The following is a 22808-nucleotide window of genomic DNA, read 5'->3' as shown; positions in this document are numbered from 1 at the left end:
TTCAAAAAACCTCTTGATATTTACTAGTGTCTAACCCGGGCAATTTTTAAAGTTCAGCTCAATCCATGTTCAAGTGGTCCTAGGCCCACTTTGTCCATTCTGATTAGATTTTCACCTGATCCTTGATCACTTTTCCTTACCATTGCTGCTGTCTCCCTTGCCCGTGGAGATCCACAGGAGCCAGCATATTTGATACCTTCTTTATTAGGCCTATAGTTGTTGCTCCTTTCAACTGGAACACTTCTCTAGAATACATACAGCACTGGTGAATCTATTTTTTGCACATGGTTGCTTCACAAAGCATCCAGGCTTTCCGGTAAATTAAATAGAGGAAGACTGCTCAGAATTGACCATTTTTTACACCCCCGCCCAATGTAATCAGTTTTTGTTTGTAACCTAGGCCTTTTGTATTAGCAGTTGAATCCACCCAGTGGTGCAGAGCTGTCCTAATTTAATTTAATAAATAAATCCAGCCTTTGAATATAAAAAAACAGTGGAAACATGAACTGATCCAGCAACTCACCTGAAACCATAGGCATGGAAGGGAAGAACTGCCACATTTACTGCAGTGGGGGAAATGACCATTTAAAATTTCAGTATTAACTAGTTCACTACTGGATGTTTCTGCTAATGCATTTATGCCAATGTCCCCATGAACTTGCCTTCACTACTGATCAGTTCTGTAGTGCACTTAAGCTGTCACTACAAGTCTTTGGGTGTGAACCACAGTGCTGTTGCAACACTGAATAGCATGGCACATATAAAAGTACAGGAACAGTGTGATCCACATAACCAGCATGTGAACCAATGGGAGAGGTGTGCTAACCTTACCCAGTAAGCTAAAGATAGCACAGTAGGTGGTACTCTGCTCCCCCCCACCCCCGCATGTGACTTAGGTGTTTAGCTATCCATCTCTTTCCTTGTTTGTGAATCCCTCTTGGCAGCAGTAGGTAGGACCAAGGCAGCTGGCTGTTTATCTGAGTCAGTGTGTGTGTTCAGGCAGGAGGTAGACACCCAGGTGCCTAGAGTGAAGCTGCTGTCTGCATGCCCAGAGGGGGGGCAGGGGAGAAGAAACTTATTCACTGTATGAGCATAGGTTCCTACAGCATTAAGCAGCAGCTGAGTGGGAGTTCTGTGGATCACAATAGTGCCTAAAAACAAGTCAGGTGCCTCATTAGCCTCATGGATTCCACTCCCCCTCCCTACAGTTTTAGTTCTCAAAATTGAGTGTATATGGAATTTACCCTGGAGAAAATGTACCCATTTCATAATTAAAACTCCTACATTTTTCAAAGCTGCCACAGTAAGTTCAGCTTGCCTTAATGCACCAGGTCTTGCTTTTAACAGGGAAGTTTGTAACGGGTCACTGACATATCATTTGCTTTTCCTCCACTCAGTGTTGAGCATCAAGTGGCACATACATAAATATGGAATACAAGATGGAGTAGTCAAAGGGAATTACTAGCAAATCAATAATTAAGCAAATCCATTCAGATTTTTTCCAGATGTTAGATATAGATGTCATGGTTAGTAAGATCCCCAGAGTGACATGAGGTTTTAGTGTGAACAGATGCCCTTTTTAGACTACATCTGTAACGAGATCAATAAATGGAACAAATCTGAAGTAAGGAATGGCTTAAATCCCTCTTCCCTTTCATTCTATTTCTTCTCTCAATTGGTAAGCTAAACAATATAAATGCATAATTGCATGTAAGAAATTTGTCTAGTGTAGTAGTATAAACTAAAATACAAATATTTGAGCTGAATGGCTTTGGGCAGTTAAACTTTAGAGACTACAAGCATTGCAGTAAGTTCACATGCTAGAGTTGATAGAAGGGAGAGAGTCGGAAGTAGTTTATACAGAAATTGAACAGTTTGCTTAACATTACCACCACACAAGTTTGTAAAGTGACTGCATTTTATTTATTCAAACATTTGTTGTTTTCACTTTTTTTCCTTACTCCTACAGCAAGCACTGCTCTTCGCATGCAGAGTTTTCCTGTGCAGAGGAGACAATAGCTGGACTGTTTTCAATGTTACTCTAGTTTAGTACACCTTCAGAACAGGTGACTCAAATTAAAAATTTTAAAATATGACTACTGTACAATGGAAACTATTTAATTTATCCTTATTTACAAAACACTATCCTGAGAATCATTCTATTAAGCTTCAATTTGAGCAAAGTATTTATATAGAATCCCTTAAGTAACAGCAGTTACTTAACTGAAGATGATTTTACAGGTATAGAAAGAGTACATCATGTTAATTCCTAAGATGTCAGACAACAGCATCAGGTGTCTTGCTGTGGCTCTGGATGTCCTGTAGCTGGAGTATTTGATTGATGAATTAATGCAGAAGGCTCACTCCTATTTTCAAGTGAAGGCGGAGGAGGCAGAAAAGATCCAGTTCTTTGTGGTGGATATTGAGAAAAAGGCCTCACTGGAAATGGATTTCTCACTGTTTAAAGATATTTATAAAGTATTTAGCTAGTTACATTTTTAAAGCTTCATTATCCAAAATATACAGACTTAGTGCTGGATATCCTTTTCTCACTATGCCAATCAATCTTTTAGCAGTTTAATAATTTACAGTGACCTGTGTCTGTAAGCAAGCAAAGGGCATGATGCCAGAAAACACAAGACTTGTACTAGGGGTTAAGAAATTGCCAGTGCTACAGTCTAGGTTGGGAAGAGATGTGGAGGATGCCCCAAACCATGTTACACCTCTCAATGGTATCCAATTACAGGGTACTGCAATGTAATGAGGGTGAATGTAGGTATGTATGTGCCACTGCCATCTCAAATAGTTATCTGGCACTTGAGGTATGGCATTCTGCAAGGTTCGCCTTTTGCTCCTGGAGGAGAAAGACTTGGATTATATCCACTGATTCTATCAAGGGGATGATGGGTGATGGCTGTTGGCAGGTACTTCTTTATTACAGTACATTTAAGCATTTTGCTTGAAAAGCCCCACTTCAGGCATTTTAAAAGTTTATGATGAGCTTTTGTTGGTAGAAAATAATGGGAATTTAAGGGACTTAATAGTCCCCTAAAGCCTTTTAAAAGTATCCCTAAATGTTTGTCAAAAGTGAAGATCAAACTCTCATCTCACCCCTCCTACAGAGTTAGTATCTGAATTTATAAAGTGCACCCAACACAACTGTCCATGTGCAAATTTTTTAAATTGCACCAATACATTTGATCATGAGGTTTTGTTGCCTTTCACAGAGCCTGCCTGGGGCATGTTGCTTCATTTGAGTGAGATGGTGGCTTGAGCACAGAAGCCTAACAGTTACTTGTTTGAGGGAAGCTGATCTGCAGCCTCCCATAAGCAAGTATTAAGTGACCTCAAACATGAAGCCTAATGCTTCCTAATTTGATTTTGCCAACTCTGAGAGGCATTGGTCAAACTCTCAGTTCCACTTTCCCACAGCACATCCGTGTACTGAGGGTATGTCTACATTAGAAATGTAAGTTGACCTATATTAGGTTGACTTACAGCCACTGCTGTAAAGTATGCACACTACCCTCCTTTGGTTGGTGGTGTCTCCTCACCAGGAGTGCTTCCATCAACTTAAGAGGGGCAGTGTAGGGTGCTGAGAGGCCACTCTGCCAGGAGCCCAGCTACCCCATAGGCTTGAAATGGGCTGTTTGTTTCCCCCTGCACTGGAAAGCTGCCTGAGGCTTTTCAGCCCCTTCCTTCTCCCTGGAAGGAGCCAAGTTGGCTTGTCAATTTCATGGCTTGGAAGGAGGGAAGCCACTAGAGCAGGGGACAGCTGGGCTCTAGCTTCCCAGCTTTCTTCTATGAAATTGACAAGACAGCCAACAGGCAATGTAAGAGACATGGTGTCTACACAGACACTGTGTCACCTAAACAACTTTGACATAAGCTCTGTGCCTCTTGTGGAGGTGAAGTTATATTAGGGTGACCAGATGTCCTGATTTTAGGGTCTCTTATATAGGCTTCTATTATCCCCCACCCGTCCCGATTTTTCACATTTGCTGTCTAGTTACCTTAAGTTATGTCAGTGGAATAGGGCACTTGCATCAGCCAGAGGAAGGCTGTAGTATAGATACTGACCCAATTAGGTTGACATCAGGTGACTTATGTCAACCTTACTGTGTAGTGTAGACAGACTTTCAGATTCTAGAATTTATCAAAATTCCACTCTCCTACCACCTCAGAACAATCTTGTGCATGAAGTGGAATTAATATCTTACAGCTAGCAATACGCAATCCTACTTCACAGGTAGACCAATGAAATAGGTACAAGTCTTAATAGAGGCAAAGGCAAGCCTTGATTTTAATCTGGGGGCAGTTAGTGGTTTGCCCATGACACAATCTTCTGAGCAGTGGAAATAGAGGAACAGCAACAGTAGCATTATGCCAGCACGCAGCCTTCTTATCATGAGAGTGAGGCATTTTCCTTTATCAAGTGACTGCATCCCTGCAGATCTTCTCTACTATTCTTGCTCTGTACTTATTTTGGAAGATTCTAAGCACCTGTGTATCGTAGGCGGCTAGAACTTGGCAGGCTCTCCGTTTATTTCCTTTAACCAAAATAAAAGCTATCCAGTTGTGGAAGATTTAACTTTTATTTACATAGCCTCAATTTAAAGCTGGCATGTGATTTAGTTCACGTTGTTGTCTAATGGCTTCTTGTTGAAGGGAGGAAGATATATTTTTAAAAGTGAAAAGCAAGTGTAAGTATATAGAGAGACTAACACTGTCTAGAGTGCATGTAGGAGGGAGCCTCCCAGCCTGGATCTGCACAGCAGAGCTCTGGCTAGTGCACTAAAAATAGCTGTGTAGATCGTACCTGGACAGTGTTGCTTGACTCAGAATGGCTATTTTTAGTATGCTATGTCAGTGGACCTGGGCTGGAGGACTCTGTCCTAGATACATTGTACACATCCCCTGACAACACCAATTAAGTGTCAAAGTGCACACTTACAGTACAGTAAGATGTATAGGTCTAAAGAAATTGTTGGCCAAGCTTCTCTGTCCCTAGCATAAATTAGAGCTCCTGGGGACTGCTCTAGCTTACCTCAGCAGGCTATGAGCCACAGAGTGCAGTGTACTCTAATGCCCCCTGTCTGTGCTGAGGGGGTGCTGGCATAGGAACTGGTATAACCAGTTCCTACACCTGCTGGGAAATAGGGAGGGGCTAGAGAATGTGGCCTAGTTTCCTTGACAGCTTTACAAATAGTGATTTTACAGTTATGTAGTGCATTATACAAGAACAGGATGGACAGATTTGGGATGAAACTTAAGTCTTAACTAACTATGAAAAAGTAGCTACTTTGTCATACCCTTCACATTAGCTTGATTTGGAGAAGAGGAAAAAAGGGTGTGCAGAACAAGAAAGATTGTACCAACACCAAAAGAGGTCTTAGAGAAACACAGTAAGATCAGGAATATAATTTACATATATACCCTGAGGATGGTAGTTTTAGGGAATTTAAACTAATTAAGAAAACAAATGCAAAAGAGAAATGACATACTTGCTAATGAAGGACGTGGGAGACCCGCAAAATCCCTTGGAAAATATTCACGAGGTCCATACATGCCAATAGGAGGAGGAGGTGGGAAAGGAGGTCCTCTTCTTATAAAAGCTCCTCTAGGATCCACAGGCAGCAGTGGAGCTCTCGGTGGAGGGAGAGGTGGGGGAGCAAACCCTGATCCAATTGCTTCACTTTCAGAGGCAAGTGACTGATCAGACACATTTAGGAAATTCTGTAGCAAAAATCAAACTGGTCAATTAGCTTTCTGAAAGAGACAAGGCCTGTATTTTCAAGACAGGAGGTGGAGGACTGAGCTAGGAAGCCTGGGTTCTATTCCTTGGGCCAGTTAATCTCAAAGAATGCAGCTGGGAACAGTCAAAGGAAAAAAAAGTGGGGAAATGAGTGCACACAAGCCATCATTTGGATCACTATACATTGTATCCCCTTCCCCACATCCTTTTGTCTTTTTAGTTTTTCAGGTGGTCAATTAATTTGGGATAGGGACTATGTTGTCTTATATATGTGCTTGGATACGTGCCTAGTACATTGTGGGTGCTATCACACTCTATATACAAGTTTGCGTGTCTTTAAAAAGTGATAGAGGAACAAACTGGAACATAGCTGATCTAGTACATACAAAAAACCTTGCCTTAAGGGTTAGAACAAATAGATTAAAAATATATCCTTGCACAAAAAAAACAAACAGTTTGGTAGAAAATGAATTTAAGTTTTTATTCATCTATTACTTACACTAAAACTGGGATAGTCTTTAGTTCCATTTCCACTGGACTCTGTCCTCAAACTATTTTCTGGAGACGCTTGCCCATCTGTGTTGAAAAGTAACAAAATAAATTAGGTTTTCCCACCACTTCTTCTGCAAACCACCACCACCACCAAAGTTTGTCCCAAAAAAAGAAGGGGAAGGGGGTGTTGGATACTGTCAGATATAGGACAGCATGCTTAGCAATTGGATAGGGGGTGTTGGATATGGTCAGATACAGGACAGCATGCTTAGCAATTGGATATGTGCTAAGGGGCAGTTAAGGGTTAGGTTTCTGGGCCTGAGCATCACCATCATCATTTAGGAAGAGGATAAACATCTGATGTTAGCACTACAACCCAGCTGCAGGTTTTCCAAGTTGCTGTTGGCCAAATCTTCTCTCTCCTGGATATAATATTTCTCAGTTATAACAGGGTCTTCCTTGCTTGGGAACATACATCTTAGTATATGGACCACACCACTAAGGCTTGTTACTTTTAGTCTGAAGGCCTACAAAGATGGCCACAATCACAAGATGCAATCTTAGCAAAATCTCCGCAGAGACTGCAATATTCTCTCACCCACTATATCCGGGCTGAGAAGGAACAATAGTGCAAGTTTCCCCACAATGCCTTGTTGCTACTTGTGTTCGATCTGTTTTGTAAACAAGGTGATACATTTAATCTGGCACCTTTCATAAGAATTAAAATGTTCTCTAAAACAAAATGAAAAAAAAAAAAAGAGGAGGAGAAGGAGAGGAGAGGATGCCAGAAGGGAATCTGACAGATTGTAATGTCACTGACTGTGGCCTGTCCTAAAATAAAAAAAAAAAAAAAAACAAACACACACACATACTTGGGGAATTGATTTTTGAACAATCCTGCTTTAGCTTCTCCTTTAATATGAGCAAAAAGCATTGAAATGAAAAGAAATAGCTGAGCCAAGACAGCTACTTATGCCACCAGGCAAGTAATGCTGGACCTCTATTTGCACTTTCTATCTGGTTTGCTTCTTCCATAGCACAGAGGAGAATTTTTTCCTCAAAACAGATTATCAAGGTCCCTTCTCAAAATCTCAAATATAGGTCTACTTTAAAAGACTTGTGGATCGTCTATTTGGTGGGGTACACTCTACTGAGGTGTGATTTCTAAAGTGCACTAACTTTATGCATTAACTGCTCCATGTAGACACAGTGTACTTCAACACAGCAGCATTTGAAACAGTACTACATTAAAGCACCCTAGGGAATCTTTACTGAGCACCAGCAGGGTGGCGTTGACAGTTCCAGCTCAAGTCACAACCCCAAAGCAAGGTCTATTACAATTATTTTTAGCATGCTAGTGCAAACCCCATTACCATAAGTCTGGACCTGGGCGGACAGGCTCACCCCCAGATGCAGCGTCAGCATACCCTGGGGTGTTCCTCGTTTTCTAGATGTTCAACTTGAAACATCCAAGACCTGATTTGCAGGAGTGCTGAGCACTCTCAGCTGTAACTGAGTCAGTGGGTCCTGTGCTTTGGACATATAAGGGGTGTGGCAAGATGGCCGATTTTAGTCTGGTGGGTCCTGCGCTTTTCTTGGCAGGGAGCTAAGATGCCACCCTTTGCCACTGCTCTTGGGTGCCGAGGGCCCCACTACTAGCCCAGGAAGGTGGTAGAGGAGGGAAGCGGAGAAGGGGTCTGGGTTTGCTCCTTGCTCTGAGTCCCTGCCCCTCTCAACCCTGTGGGTTTCTTACCCTCGTCCCCCTTAGGTGGGGTTACCCTCAGTCCTTAGATGCTGGGGGGAAGGGAGTCTCCCTGTCCTGCTGGGCAGGGTCTCCCTTACTCCAATTCTCAAGTCTTCCAAATCTCTCAACACACCTCCAAGCTCCAGTCCTTCCTCCTCCTCCTCCTCCATCTGCCTGACACAGGGGGTTTTATTAGGTTCCTAACAGGGCCTTAATTGACTGCAGGTGCTCCAATTAACCTGCAACCATCTTCCCTAGTCTACAGGGAACCACGCCTTAATTAGCCTTGAGCTTATATATTTTCCCTCTAGCACTCTCCCACTGCTCCCTGGCCCTTCTGTATCACAGGGGCTATGAAAATAGTAAGTACTCGGAAAAAATCAGGCCCTAAAGGTCTCAATTTGGGCACCCAAAGTTAGTGGATACATGATAGTTTTAGCCTTAATCTCTCTGTGCCTCAGTTCCCCATTTTCCAGAGGGAATAATACCATTTTAGCTCACATGGGTGTTGTGGTAACATTTGTGAAGCACTCTGATGCTACAGTGATGAGTCCCATAGGAAAGCCTATGAGGAAATGATTAACATTGCATTCAGTGCAGAGTCTGAATGCTGTAAACAGGCATAGGCCCTCACACTGAATGAGGAGGATATAAAGAAAATATTGAATAGCTACCATTCAGTGAGCACAATCCATCCTGTGGAATAGATTGCTATCCTGATAATAGGGAAAGTAGTATCTGGGCTAGCAAATGGTGAAATATGTTTCTGAACAGAACAATCTTATGTTATAGGTTTGGGCCATGGTAACTAACAGGTAATCCACTACCATACCTTATTACATAATTATATAATTGTATTATCTTTCATTCAGTCGCATAATGGCAGCAGATTAAAGCAATTCCTACCTGCTTTATCAAAAGACTGCATGTTATAACTTCGTAGTTCTGCTGGTCCAGAAAGTCTTCCTGAGTTTGGAGGATTAGAATAAAGTCTTTCTTGTCTTCGAGGGGGGAGAGCTGGATCATTATATGGCTGACCTACCATTCAATTAAATCACAAGAGGCAGTCTATTTAGCAAAGAGAATCTCAGGATTTTTGTTAATTAAGTTATATGTCTACCTGTTTCCTCTTTGGATTTCTTAAAATCTCACAAAACATCCAAAATTAGATAGTGTATAATATAGGAAAATTGTCTTAAAATAAAATAAGAAATGAAGGTAAGTCTCCAGCAGAGCATCCTTACTACTTGCACTTCTGGTAAATAAAACATCGAATTCTACACAGATTTAAAATAAGATCTCAACGGCTGCTTAAGAATACAATACCAGAAAAATCTTACTATGCAAATTGAACCCAACATGACTGATGCAGCAGCTGACCTACATGCTGGATCCGCACTTTAGTCAGGAATAATTACCATATGTTTTAAAATATGCAGTATGTTCAATATAAATGAAGTTTGATTTTTTTAAGACTATATTAACATGTACTGTAGCAGGCCATGCTATAGACACTGTCCTACTTCATTCAATCTGGAATACTTACATTTAAGGCATATTCATCTCATGTACTAAAAGGTGACCTGAAACTGGATTTCTTTTTGAATTGAGCTTGTGCCCTTTACTGCTTTATTATGTATATAGATGGCCTGACAGGTTGTTTCCCCCTCACTTCTCCCATGCTTACGTTGTAACTTAGACATATCAGGAATGTCAAGGTTGGTTGTCCCTGGTTTTGCTGAAGAACACATGGGAGATCAAGAACATTTACTGTGAGCTTTAACAATTTAACTGAAGAGGCAAGGGTGAAATCAACCTCTAACAGAGCTTTCCTTTAATCAAAAAGTAAAACCTGTTTAACTTCAATGACTTTAGCACCCTTCCCCAACCATGTGTTTTAAGCAGTCTGTATATCTGCACTAGGAAAAAAGCTTGTTTTTAACAAAGATACAGGATTTTACAATGTGTTAAACTCTTTGTAAAAAAAAAAACCAAAAACAAAAAAACACATCATTTCCTAGTGCAGACATACCCTCTATGGGTCAGCTTCTGCTCTCTCTTAGCTCTTGAGATCTCACCCTTTCTCCAGTGAACACAGAATCTTCCAGACTAGACACAGCTTGAATTTCTAATGCCTAGAACAAGCCGCTAATAAAATACTTGCATTTCATTTAACCCCCAAATGCTCAGTTACACATTATATATACAATCCTATGCTTGGTACATCACAGAGCCATGCATCTCCGGAGAGGAGCTCCAGGAGAAATCTAAACTCCTCCTGGGACTCACCAATGCACAAGGGGAATGAACCTATATTATACCCTTCACGTGTTGTAGCATATTCTCCCTTGTGCAGAGAAAGCAGGGTTACATGTCAAAGTTAGGTAGAAAGCAGTGACTGTGAATGTCTTTTTAAAATGTAGCTAGTATCTGAACACACATCAGTTTCCAATATTCTTATAATTACATTTTTACAAATATCTGATGGCCCAGGATATTTATTTACCTGATGATGGCAGCATTATCCTACGATCTCTATCCCATGGAGGTGACAGGGACCCAGTGTCTGAAGGTGCTCTGTGGGGATCAGATAACCTATCAGAGCTCAATTCTCCTCTTTCATTAGCAGCTTCATACATGGCAGGGTTCCCTGCTCCTCTTGATCCTTATTAAAGAAATAAGATATCAGTTTATTCAAACATTTTAATAATGTGTTGCAGCAAACGTCACTGTCTGTCAATAGTAAGAAAAAAAGTGCCAGTACTTTAAATATGTGGTAGAAGCATAGCTAAAGCAGGACAGTTTACCAGGTGAATTGTCATGATTCACCATAATTGCTGCATCAGCTTAGTTGTCATGTTTACTGAAAGTGTTTAAAAGGTTTGCTTAAAGAAGAAATAAAAGCTTAATTCCTTAAAAGATGAATCTACAATATATTCAGACTCCTCTTCTTTTTAAAAAGTATATTATAAATCCTCCTATCATTCCAATCAGTGAAGCTGGTACCTTCTTGTTAAAAGTTCTTCTCAGTGTCAGTCCCCTGCAGCTTGAAGGGACATGGTCAAATTAAAAGAAAAAACTCTGAATTTTTTTAACCTACCATTCTAGTGAGCAACACTTTCAAAAGTTGGAAGAGAAGAGAATCAAAGGAGATTAGAGCATGTAAAGTTGGTTTCACAGATCAGAAGAAATAGGGAAAGAGTTTTATTGTAAGTGTGGCAAGACCACAAAAAAATGGGAAGGAAAACTCAGGAGCTGAGTAGTAGGTGAAACTATTAATTATTTTATAAAATACTTTTGTAAGTTGTTAGTTTCCCTTTAAAAAAAGCGTGATTTGCGCTGAAAAAAAATGACACAAATATGAAACTCCATGATGTCACTTAGAGTTTCAGTTACCTTTCCTCACTGTCAGCACCTCAAACAGCCTGGAATCTGAAAGTCAAGCTATTTTCTGTCTTACGCAAAATTACAAAAAGATTATACAATCATAACTTAGTTACCAATTTCTTTTAAAATATCTTGCTCACTCAGCTTCACTGGCTCTGCAGCATGAAATGAATGGTAGATAATTATTTCTGTCACTAAAATAAATAGGCAGGACTATGCATACATAGTCCCTTTTCACAGTAGAACTGCACTTTAAAGTGAACAAGTTGAAACTTTCATTCCTTCCTACTGTCCCCCAGAGAGGACCAAATCATCCTGGAGACCATTCAACTGTTAATAACTACTGTACTGTTTCTCTTCAAATTTGAAGGTATTTGTAATGTAAAGGTGTATAAAAAAATTCCAGTTTCTCCTATTTATATAATAAATTATTAATTAAGAGACCAGGTTTTAAATGTGATATAGCTAAGGCCGAACTTTCCATCTTCAGTCTGCATTTTCAAAGTTCTAAGAACTTAAATTGTTAACCTTGAAGTGCAGCTGGCCTCAATTTTTCATTTTAAAATGCTATTTTAATTTAATTTTGATTATTTAGCATCCTAAGCTGATCTGCTGCTCCTCCTCCTCTTCACAAGTAGAAGGATCTCATCTCCAAGCAAGTTGGGTCTGAATATGTCATTAGGGGCAGACCAATAGTAGTAGTTGGAGAAGCAGCTTCTGCAAAGGGTAATGAACCAGAGACTTCCACTCTCACTGCATTGTAACAAACTGCTGAGCTCCCTTGCAACACTTCACCTTATCCCCATTCCTCCAGTTCTCTTATGTTTGCAAAGACTACCACAGAATTTGTGAGAGACAGAGGTGAAGGGAGTCACAGATTCTCTCCCTCTCTTACATCTGTGGGACAGTGGTGTTCTCCTGAACAAAGGCTGCCACAGATTTGTATTTTTATTTTTTGGGGGGGTGGGGAGGGGGAAGAAGAGGAAGCTACTCCTTCCTTCAAGCCTTACCTCACTTCCCAGAGAGACATATTTCTTGCCAGCCTCATTAGGATTGTCCCACACTGTTTGAGTGCATAGGTGCACTCCCCTCCCTTTGTCATTTTCAGACCACTATTCTTTGAGCTGGGAGCAGCAGCACTCTCTTCAGGAAACTAATGATGTCACTGACCAACTCTTGTTGCTGATCGTGGAACGAGACTGAGCAGGAATTCTACCTCTGTAAAGGAGGAAAGGCTCAGGCAGCATCCCTGTCTGTCCAAAAGAGACCAAGTTTGCCTGTTTCCCTACACTTCTATACAAAGTGATGCCACAAGGAGTAATACCATAGTTTAGTGATCCAGTATTGCTACCGATATTACATAATGGACTGCTTTAAAAATGAGCGGGAAAATTATTTTCATGTTTATCTGGGGATTTCATTTTATACTGAATTGGCTGTTTTTAAATACTTTTGCAGGTCACCATCAGGAGAAAAAGATAAGATAGATTAATAGAGGAGAATGAAATTCAGAATAGAGATGTTTTGAAATTTAAGAATTGTACCTCTTCCTCCACCACCTGGAAGCATAGGTGAAAGTCTTAAAGGGCCCTCCAATAAGGTTGGCGGGGAAAGAAAAGCTCTTGTTTCAGATGAAGGCCGGCCCATGGGCGAGGGTCCATATGGGGAATGCTCTGGAACAGTTAAAACAAAATATTCAAATTCAGCGTTAAAAACTGCATAAGTACTTTACTTTTCACAATTTAAATTCAAAACTTGGGTCACAAGTGAAATGAATCGGGTGGTTTTGTTATGTTTCTAGAATGAAACCACGATGTGGTCTAATTTCAAAGGCATTTCAAAATTCTTATTTTAGACTAAATACCCAGTAGAAAAATGTTTAAGTGATCTAGAATAATGTATTCACTCAGGGTCAGCTTTTAAAAAAAAAAAAAAAGGTGATATTTGCGTGCACAAATGCTTGCTGTGCTTACAGTTATGAATATGCTGGTTGTGTGTGTGGGGGGAAGAGAGAGCCAAAATATCACCACCACACCACACCTGTAGTATTTTACAATCCAAAAAAAAATGAGTTTAAAAAACTCCACTGTACCTCTGCCAAATGGTCTAACTGGGGCATCAAGAGCGTGAGGATCTTTTTCTAAAAGGTCAAATCTAAATTCCATTTCAGTTAATCTGTAAATATGGGAAGAACAAAAAAAAGTTACTAACTTTATAAAAAAAAATAATCATACCAGTTTCCTGGAAATCCATCATTCTCCACCAACATCTCTATTGAAATATAAAATTAATCTAGAATTCCATTTCCTAGGTGGTATCAAAGATATTACATTAGCTAATGAAATAAATTACAAAGAATAATTGTCAAACATAGAACAAGTTATCAATTTAAGTATTCCTCAAAATACTCATCTACCTTTATACTGAAAGGTAAAAACTGTAATTCACACACTAAAAAATGGAACAAATGTTACAAGCCCCAACATCACATTATCCTCGGTTACTGTAAACCTCATTTCAAGGATTTTTAAATAGTCTATTAAATAAGTAAACAGTACTCAATTTTAAGAGTACAAACATTCAGTAATCAATGTTCCTGGTTAATATAGGAGATCATTTAACAAATTCCTGGTGCTATCTTTCTCAAAACAGGTATTTAATTTCAGTATTTTTAACCAGATCTTACATTCACATATATAACCATGGTTACATTTCATTTGTCCCCTTCTTTCATTACCGAAACAGAATAAACATTCTCTCCAGCAGTTTCTATGCCAAGATGGACTAATGTTCCTTCTACCATTTTAACTGTGGAGAGGAGACTGAAGGTGTACCCTGCTACGAACATTGTGCAATCTGATTGTTGCTGGTGCAATTTGTACTGTTGTGTAGCTAAGAAATCACTCCTGCTCAGTCTAGACTCTCAACAGTTCTCCATTTCTACAAAGTATCAGTCACTCAGAAATGTTTCCACCACCCATCCAAGGTTTTCCATTATCACAGAACATTACTAACACAGAGAAAAAAAACAAGACAGGGCGAACAGCTGCATTTCTACAAACCTGTGGACTCATTAGTTAAGGGTATTCTACTGAAAATACATGAAGGACCATGGCACATTAAGTCATGCACAGTCTGACAAATACTTCACCCACACCCATTTGTAGCTGTGTCAGTTCTGGTTTTATGCTTTTCCCTCGCTCTTTCAGAAAGATCAAAATTACAGCTAAATTATACTGTTCAGAATCTATCCAGTACAGTACTTACTTTTGTCTGTTGTGTGCATTTTCTTTTCTCAGATCATTAAGATGTCTTTCCGCTGCCCGGGCTGTCAGCTTTAGGAAAAAAACCTACTCAATTAAATATTTCATAACTAGTACACCTCCTGGATTTCCAGTAAGTATTTCTAACTGATAATTTGTAGGCCTGTTGCTCGTAACATGAAACAGGTCTATAAAGTGTAGGGGAAATTATCACATGTACTTTTTAGGAAAGTGCAAAAGGTACATATATTGGATTTCACCAGCAAAAACCAGCATAATATTTTTAATAACCATCCACATAGAAAACACATACTAGGAAACTCTGACTTAGAGGAAGTTGAAACTCCTAGGTATTTTTCACAATCAGTGTAAGTTATTAGCAGTTCCACTGAAGTCAGTTGTTAAAACATCACATGATTAGAATCAGTCTTATTGGGAATCTTAAGAGGCTACACTCCACATCGGATTTTTGCCATATTTAAAAATAGTGCAAATCAAAGGAAGCCAAAAAGTTAAGTTACTAATTCTATTGACCTTATAGAATCCAAAACAAGCATTATAAACTTATTGTAATCTTGACAGCAAATGTGTAAACTTAAGATCTCAAGTTAAAACAAGATCAAATAATGTTAGATGTTAATTATTCTTTTTAAATGTATTCATAAGAACTGTGCAATAACAATGAAAAAATCCTAAAAAGATTATCTGAAATTCATCCACTATCACTTACTTCTGAAACAAAGAAAGAGCAAGCAAATGAAAAAAATCTAAGTTTGTATCTAACAGTGAAGGGAAGAGGGGATGAAATGCAGTCTTTTGTTCTTTTCTTGAATAAAAGACGCTTATTTTATTTTACAAAGGGCCAAACTATTCCCACGGTTACATGCACACAACTCTGATTTCAATGGAAGCTGCATGTGAATATCCGAGGTCAGAATCTAACCTTACCTATCCTGACTTATAGATTCTTTAAGGCACACATTAAAGTTGGCCATGGGGAAACAAAAAAAAAAAATCCACACCATTCAAGTATTATGGCTACACTGCATCTCCAAAATATAAGCAGGCAAGTTTTAAGACGTAAATAAGGTCTATTTGAAAACCTGCAAAAAGAGCTAGGGCAGTATGGGGAGTACTCTAGCATGGAGTCCAATTAACAAGGTTACTCTGAAACCTATCAATAGGATTCTCTCCTATGTAGACCCCTTTGCAAGATTGAAAATATCTCACTACTAATAAATATTTCATTTTCTAGTTTAAGGAGAAGAGATAAATGGATTTTGCAATTATATTCTTACAACAACAAAAAAAGCAACTGAGCAGAATGTTATCACAGGACAAAATGTCTTTTACTATTAGATAAAGGCAGAACAGTACAGCCAGGGAATTTATTAAAATGGCATTGAAACAAGGCCAAAAAGTTGATTTACAAAACATCAAACAATTGTTAAACAACATCTTGTTCCAGTGGATTTATTTATATAGCAAGTGATTTTGTAACATTCTGGCAGAATTAGAGAGACTTGGTTTAATTACTACAGCTATTTTATCTGATAAAAAAACCAAAAGATTTGTCATTCAGAAACCTACTAACAAAAATATTTAATGAATAGTTTTGTCTGTAAACACTCCACTAAAGTCAAGGTATAAGGCAATCTGTTCAGCAGTTTGAAGAGCACTGTAATTTTTCCATAACAGAGCTGAGAAATTTTAATATTTGAAACTTACCCAGTTATCATGAGCTTTTTTCTCATGTGAAGTAATCTATTAGAGAGAGATATGCATTAGAATACCTTTAAAATAAGTTATTCATCTGACACAAAAAAATAAATTAAGACTTCAAGGCTATTTTCTGATACAAAATGAACAGGCCCCCAGAGTTTAAACTGAGAAGTTATACTCTTACTCAAAAATACCACCCACTTGGTAGTCTTTGCTAATTGTAATTTATATTAAGGTATGTCTGATGACATTAACCAAATAAAGCCAAATGCAGTACTGCAAGCAGCTTTGAAGTGGTAGTTTCAAGTTGAAAGTCAATTGTATCATTCCTGAGTATGGCAAAATGCCAGTTAAGTCAACGTAAAGTATATACCTGACTCTGATAAGAATGAATGGTTCTGTCTAGCTCTTCTTCTAGATCTTTTGCTCGTTGTCTGTAATAAAAATGTTAGAGAATACAATTTTAAATATGAATACCACCACAGATAGTGACACTGCAAATGAATAACAACACTATTGTTACCTATGACCAAGGCCAACTTAAAAAAGGATGAATAAAAAGAGGGGAGTGGGGAGGAGAGACAGATCCTAGGCACTGTTGAAGTGGTGCAAAGAAGACTGGAAAAGGTGGTCTAAGTGGCAAGCTGAAGATTTCTCTGGCATAGGGGAATTCCTCCAGTGATGTAGAGCCCGCAGAGTCAGCCCTACTCTTTGCAGCACCTAGTATAGGCAGTGCATTTTTGCATACCTGCAGTTACCAGCTGCCAGAGTTGCCCCTTGAGGGTCATTAGAGACTTAAGGATTGCTGCAAGTTGCACTAGGGACCAAAATGACCCAGGAAAAGGGTACATAAAAAAGTGATATAAGGCCATTTTTCTTCAACCCTCCCACCCACACCTACATCCTCCTTCAGGCCCTGTTTTAAACACAGCTCAGCCACACCCAAAAGATTAGACCCAAGGTAAGCACAGAATTTAATTATGTTCCACTATTTGCAATATCCTCTTAGAAACTTTAAAATAAAAAATTTCCCTACTACTTCATATTTTGCCTAAATATGAAAGGACAGATTGTGTTTTGAACTGAGCATTTTTGTTTACTCTTTAGGGTACCAACATCAAGAATGTCAACATTATTCTAGGAACTGCTTTAATCAATTAACTGATCAGCAGAACCTTCTAAAGCAGTGGTTCTCAACCAGGGTCCGGGGCTCGCTGGGGTGGCCACGAGCAGGTTTCAGGGGGTCCACCAAGCAGGACCAGTCTTAGACTTGCTGGGGCCCACAGCAGAAATCCAGAGTCCCACTGCATGGGGCTGAAGCAGAAGCCTGAGCAACTTAGCTCACAGTGCTCCCGACAGCATGGGGCCCCAGGTAATTTCCCAGCTTGCTACCCCTTAAAGCCGGCCCTGGCTTTTATATGCAGTTATTGTGGCACAGGTGGGCCATGGAGTTTTTATAGCATGTTGTGGGGGGCCTCAGAAAGAAAAAAGGTTGAGAACCCCGTTCTAAAGTCATCAAATTGTGCTCAAAAAGTCACCAACTTCCAAGGGGAGTAAAGGCTGAAGAATCATGCCATACTTTGGGAACCTCAAAGACAAACTATCCAACCTACACTGCTTTGCAAACAAAATGGAGTGACCCATTATAAGAATACAAAATTTTAGATTCTACACACTGATGGAAGAAGACAGCCTGCCACTAGGCACTTGAGTGCCATGTGTATTTATATTTCACACACACACACACACACACACACACACTCTTCATTTTTATAAGCTAGGATAACTATAAAAAGCATGGACTTTTTTTGTGGGGGGGAACACTATGACAGAATATATTCTGTAACAATGCATTATAATAAGTAAATTTACTAAGTCTCTTGTGGATTTTGTAAACTGTAGAGAAAACACCAAACAGTAAATAAAAATTTGTTAAGTACCTGTAACTGTTTAGTTCTTCTGCAGCATGATTAATTTTCTCATCTACTTTAGAGAGTTTTTCTTCTTTCTGTAACCGCTCTCTCTCTTCTACTGTTAATTTCCTTTAAACACACAGACAGTATGGTTAGCTGTACCTCAAATAATAATTTTGCAGTTATTCTCTCAGCAAAGAGATTATTTAGTGTGATATTCAGCCACAGAAGCAGAAAGAGGTTGTGGTGTGTAAGTATAGTGTTTTTAAATTTGTTTACATAGCTCATTAGCCATTAATTATTAAAATCTGGAACAGTAAAAGTAATACCAGGACTATCACTGCACTCAAATTAACTCTGATGCACATAAGGCAGCTCTGCAGAACATTCAGCCCACAGGCTAGAATAGGAACCATTAACCATTCTCCCCTACACATGGGTTCTTGGCCACTAGGCTGCATAAATGTGGAACTCCTAGTCATGCCCTAGCCTCTCCCCAAATTCACGTATATAGTGCGCTATGCAAACCAATGACTGATGCATATTTAATCATTTTTTTCTGAGAAATGTCAGTATAGTTTGCAATTGTCACCACCCTATTTCACTACTGAATGACTGTCCTAGCCAACTGATAGGGCTAAACACATAATAGGTCTGTTGAAGTTTCAAAAGTGACTTAAGTGCCTTTGAAAATTTTACTATTCCCTCTTCTCTAAAGTCCAGTTTATCCATAATTACAACATTTTTAAAATGTATTGTACTTCTCAGGATGTTAGTTTTTGCCTGCCCAAAGTTGTGTCAGCCATTGTAAGTAAATACAGGAACCTCAGAATTACAAACCCCTCTGGAATGGAGGTTATTCGTAACTCTGAAACGTTCATAAACCTGAACAAAACATATGGTTGTTCTTTCAAAAGTTTACAACTGAACATTGATTTTAATACAGCTTTGAAACTTTATTATGCAGAAGAAAAATGCTGCTTTTCCTTTATTTTTTAGTAGTTTATGTTTAACAGTACTATACTAAATTTGGTGGGGGGTTGTTTGTTTTTTTCGTCTCTGCTGCTGCCGCCTGATTGTGTGTTTCCAGTTCCAAATGAGGTGTGTGGTTGACTGGTCAGTTCGTAACTCTGAGGTTCTACTGTAAAGGTTAGCTCTTTAACCAGCTGAAATAGGCTATAACTGTCTAATTGGTACAACACACTTTTGCACACAAGCACATTTAAAAATAAATACCCCTCACCTGTTCCCATAAACAGTTACAGTGATAAATACACAAGAGGTATACAGTCCCTTCTTATACAAGCATTTCAAGATTAGTATCATGGACTTTCCCAATATATTTCATCCATCACTTCAAAAAATAAAATAAAATAAATCAATCAATCACATCCGAATCTAAAAACAAAGATGTAAAAATCTATTTGTTTATTCAGCTACATATCAGTTTACCACAAATGCTCAGGTTTTCATATGTATACTGTACTTTCAGCCAAATTATAAGGAATCTGGTTGATATAAACTACAGTTATGACAATTATCTTTCAACAAATTGTAAATTTGTTGATACATTTAAACTGAAAAGTCAAAATGACTTCCCAATCTTCCCTTAATGAATCATTAAATGCTTAATGTAAAAACATAGCGGTATCAGTACCTGTGTAATTTCATTTCATTTTCTTGATATAGCTCTGTCATTACTTTAAGCTTTTGTTGAAGCTTTTGAAGTTCACTTTCAAAATGTGCATTTTCAGACTGCAAGGAGACTTGCTCACGCTGGAGGTTTTCAATGCGTTCTGTCAAAGTTAGAGACAGCTGAATAACGTGCACACTTTATGAAGTTAAAACAAAATCAAAACATTTTAGAAAGTAAAAAACATTGCAAGTCAAGGACTTTAAAGTTTTATTAATGAAGCCCTGTTTGACATTTGGGAAGTAACGAAGGGAAACATCTCCCTACAGTCCATAGAATACGATTTAGTTTTTTGCATTGTGATATACATCCACAGACTGCACAATTGAGAAACAGTACTGCTTACTGGTCTTAGTACAGGACAGGGAGTCAGGAGTTCTGAATACTTCTTCCAGATTTAACACATACTTGATATGACTTTGGCTTAGTTACTTAAGCTCTGTTTCCCCATCTGTGGTTGGAATGGCTCAAAGTCAGAACTTTTCTCTGGAGGATGCCATTTTGAGATCCATAGTCTAAATTTTTAGGTTTTCTATTATTATTATTTGTTTAAGTGTGCTCAAGATGACAAGCAGCATGAACAGTAGTTCACAGAAGTGTAGAAACGCCCCATTCATCCCAGTTGGGGTTAACCCTGAAGCATCATGATAGTTAACAACATGGAGCAAGGAGATAATTTAAATGTCAATCTCCTTATTTATTCAGTTGCAAACAGTGCTTCCTTTCAATATATTTAAGCCTCTGAAGTTCAAAGGCCCGAATGGGGAAAAAGGCTACAGTCAGTCTAGAAGGACATCTATTTGATGGGTCAGCATAGGAGACCCTTAAAAGTTGTCGGGGGAAAAACTGCTGCATTAGAGGACAGAATAATCCAAAAGGCCACCAGGCATATGGCATTTTAAATTGAGTCCAATTTTCTGCTGATAGCGTTGTTATTTAGGTTAAAGGCATTGGCTAATTAGATGCAAGATGTATAAAGTTGCACTCATTTTATTTTAAAAATCTACTTCCTTAGAATGAAACCTTTCTAGATTTTGTCCAAAGGAAAAAAGAGGCGACCATGTACTTTCCAGGCAAGAGTATTTTTAGAAGAAAGTAATGTTGTATTCCAACTAAATATAATGAACTAATCGCTTATATTATATAATGAACTTTATTAGAAATGAGTTTCACAATTAAACATCCCAATGAAAGCCATTAGACAAATTTTCAATAGCAATATTGAAAAAAGATTTTCAGTATATTTATTTTTAGTGGAAACTGTTGCATTTCCAACAGTGAACTGGGGTAACAAATTAAAAATGGCATATCAGCAGTCTATATTATTGCTGTAGTTTTAGCCACTTAATCTTTTAAGACCAAATTTTTAGAACTGGTTAAGTCACTTCCATTCAAATTTAATGGATTTTTAGCTATTACTGTAAACTTAATATTTTTTCCACAAAAACTGAATGAATAAGCCAGAGTTATTTAAGGACATGAATAGCTTCTCTTATTTAAAAATATCAGTTATTTTTAAAACAAAATAATCTAATTACCTGTAAGTTCTTCTTTAGCTTTATCTTCATCTGCCAGTTTTAAATATACTTGATTTCTTTCTACTTCCAGGGTTTTTAAACAAGCATTTAACTATATTAAAATAAAAAAGGAATTAAGTGTGAGAACATTACTGCAGGAAAAAGACTCAATTCTACTTGACTGCATTTCTCAGATAATACAATACTAAAGTCAGAATGTTATGTTATGGCTGTAACGTTAATTGATTACTGCTTGGAAATGCAATCAGCTAATACCCTATTTCAGAAGGACAGGGCAGGTTGCATTCATTCTAGACCCTGGCAAAGAAAAAAAGTGTCAATTAAGATTGTTTAAGTATGGTAAAAAATATTTAGAAAAAACAGACACCCTGAACTTTGTTTACGTTGATACAATTATATATGTCCATTAAAGTACATGCCATCATGTTGTTACATCTAGTAAATAGCAGTTTTCTTTATTCCTCATTTTTATTCTGACCTCTTCCCTCCAAACTTTTAAAATCAGTACATCATAAAGTGTTACTACATACCTTAGCAGCATAGATCAACTTCTTTATAGTTCGTTTTTGCTGATCATCTAATTAAGAGCATAAACAAAAAGCAGTGAAATCACAAACAGCACTGTGATATGTTTTGACTGGAATGTACACGTACTACTCCTAATTACTGAATATATTTTTCAAAAAAATTGTGCTTAGTGTGGTGGAAGCCAAAGCTAAGTGAGAGTGACACTCTCAATGTGGAAAGGAAAAATTAAAGCTGACGCTCTTCTGACATGTTAACACAGGCGGATTTCTTCCCCAGCTGATTAAGCATCAACTGAGCTGACTGGAGGAAAAAATGGCAATGCAGGATGCGTTTAGTATTCTGGAGGAGCACATTTGCAAACCATACTAGAATGCAGGGTTAAGAAATCCAGCTTCTACCGTTAACAAATTAATTTAATTACAAGCTTTGTGTAAGGTCTAGTTATTCTCTTTTCCCAATTAACCTTTTTTTTTTTTTGGGGGGGGGGGGGGGGGAGTGTGCCTTAGAAAAGAAGTTGTCCAGATTGTACCTAAAAGCTCACCATTTTCTGTTATATCAACATCCCAGTGGTTATCTTCAGTGTTGTCTTCTCCTATTGCTGTGCTCCAATCTTTCATCTTCAATAAACATTCTGTCAATGACTAGATATTACCAAAAATAAATAAAATTAAAATCCAAAATGAAATATAGGCAGTGAAACTTTGACTACCACACCAAGTCATATTTTCAACCTTTTGCTGTACTTTATTAAAAAACAGGGAGCACTTGTGGCA

The 22808-nt window shown here is 38.3% G+C and overlaps 1 protein-coding gene across 3 annotated transcripts in view; it reads right to left on the bottom strand.

The window, feature by feature from the left end:
• Positions 1–1916: 1916 nt before the first annotated feature.
• The window catches only part of MIA2 (MIA SH3 domain ER export factor 2), a 67059-nt gene continuing 46167 nt past the window's right edge, over positions 1917–22808 (bottom strand). For 2 of the 3 annotated variants that reach the window (XM_074955889.1, XM_074955888.1), the window contains exons 10-24: positions 22577–22676; positions 22038–22084; positions 21508–21598; positions 19934–20072; positions 18304–18405; positions 16737–16797; positions 16370–16405; positions 14646–14713; positions 13471–13553; positions 12923–13051; positions 10498–10656; positions 8898–9029; positions 6255–6331; positions 5505–5736; positions 1922–2457 (exon numbers count right to left, since the gene is read on the bottom strand). In XM_074955889.1, the coding sequence (XP_074811990.1) occupies positions 2291–2457; positions 5505–5736; positions 6255–6331; positions 8898–9029; positions 10498–10656; positions 12923–13051; positions 13471–13553; positions 14646–14713; positions 16370–16405; positions 16737–16797; positions 18304–18405; positions 19934–20072; positions 21508–21598; positions 22038–22084; positions 22577–22676 (1623 nt within the window). In that variant the 3' untranslated portion in view covers positions 1922–2290. Of the gene's footprint in view, positions 2458–5504; positions 5737–6254; positions 6332–8897; positions 9030–10497; positions 10657–12922; positions 13052–13470; positions 13554–14645; positions 14714–16369; positions 16406–16736; positions 16798–18303; positions 18406–19933; positions 20073–21507; positions 21599–22037; positions 22085–22576; positions 22677–22808 lie in introns of all 3 variants that reach the window. The other variant, XM_074955887.1, reaches the window with a different exon arrangement.

This window comes from Natator depressus, chromosome 6, assembly GCF_965152275.1.
Source record: "Natator depressus isolate rNatDep1 chromosome 6, rNatDep2.hap1, whole genome shotgun sequence".
NCBI classification, from domain to species: domain Eukaryota; kingdom Metazoa; phylum Chordata; order Testudines; family Cheloniidae; genus Natator; species Natator depressus.
The sequence above is the reverse complement of the archived record's forward strand: the minus strand, read 5'-3'. Positions and strand labels throughout refer to the sequence as shown.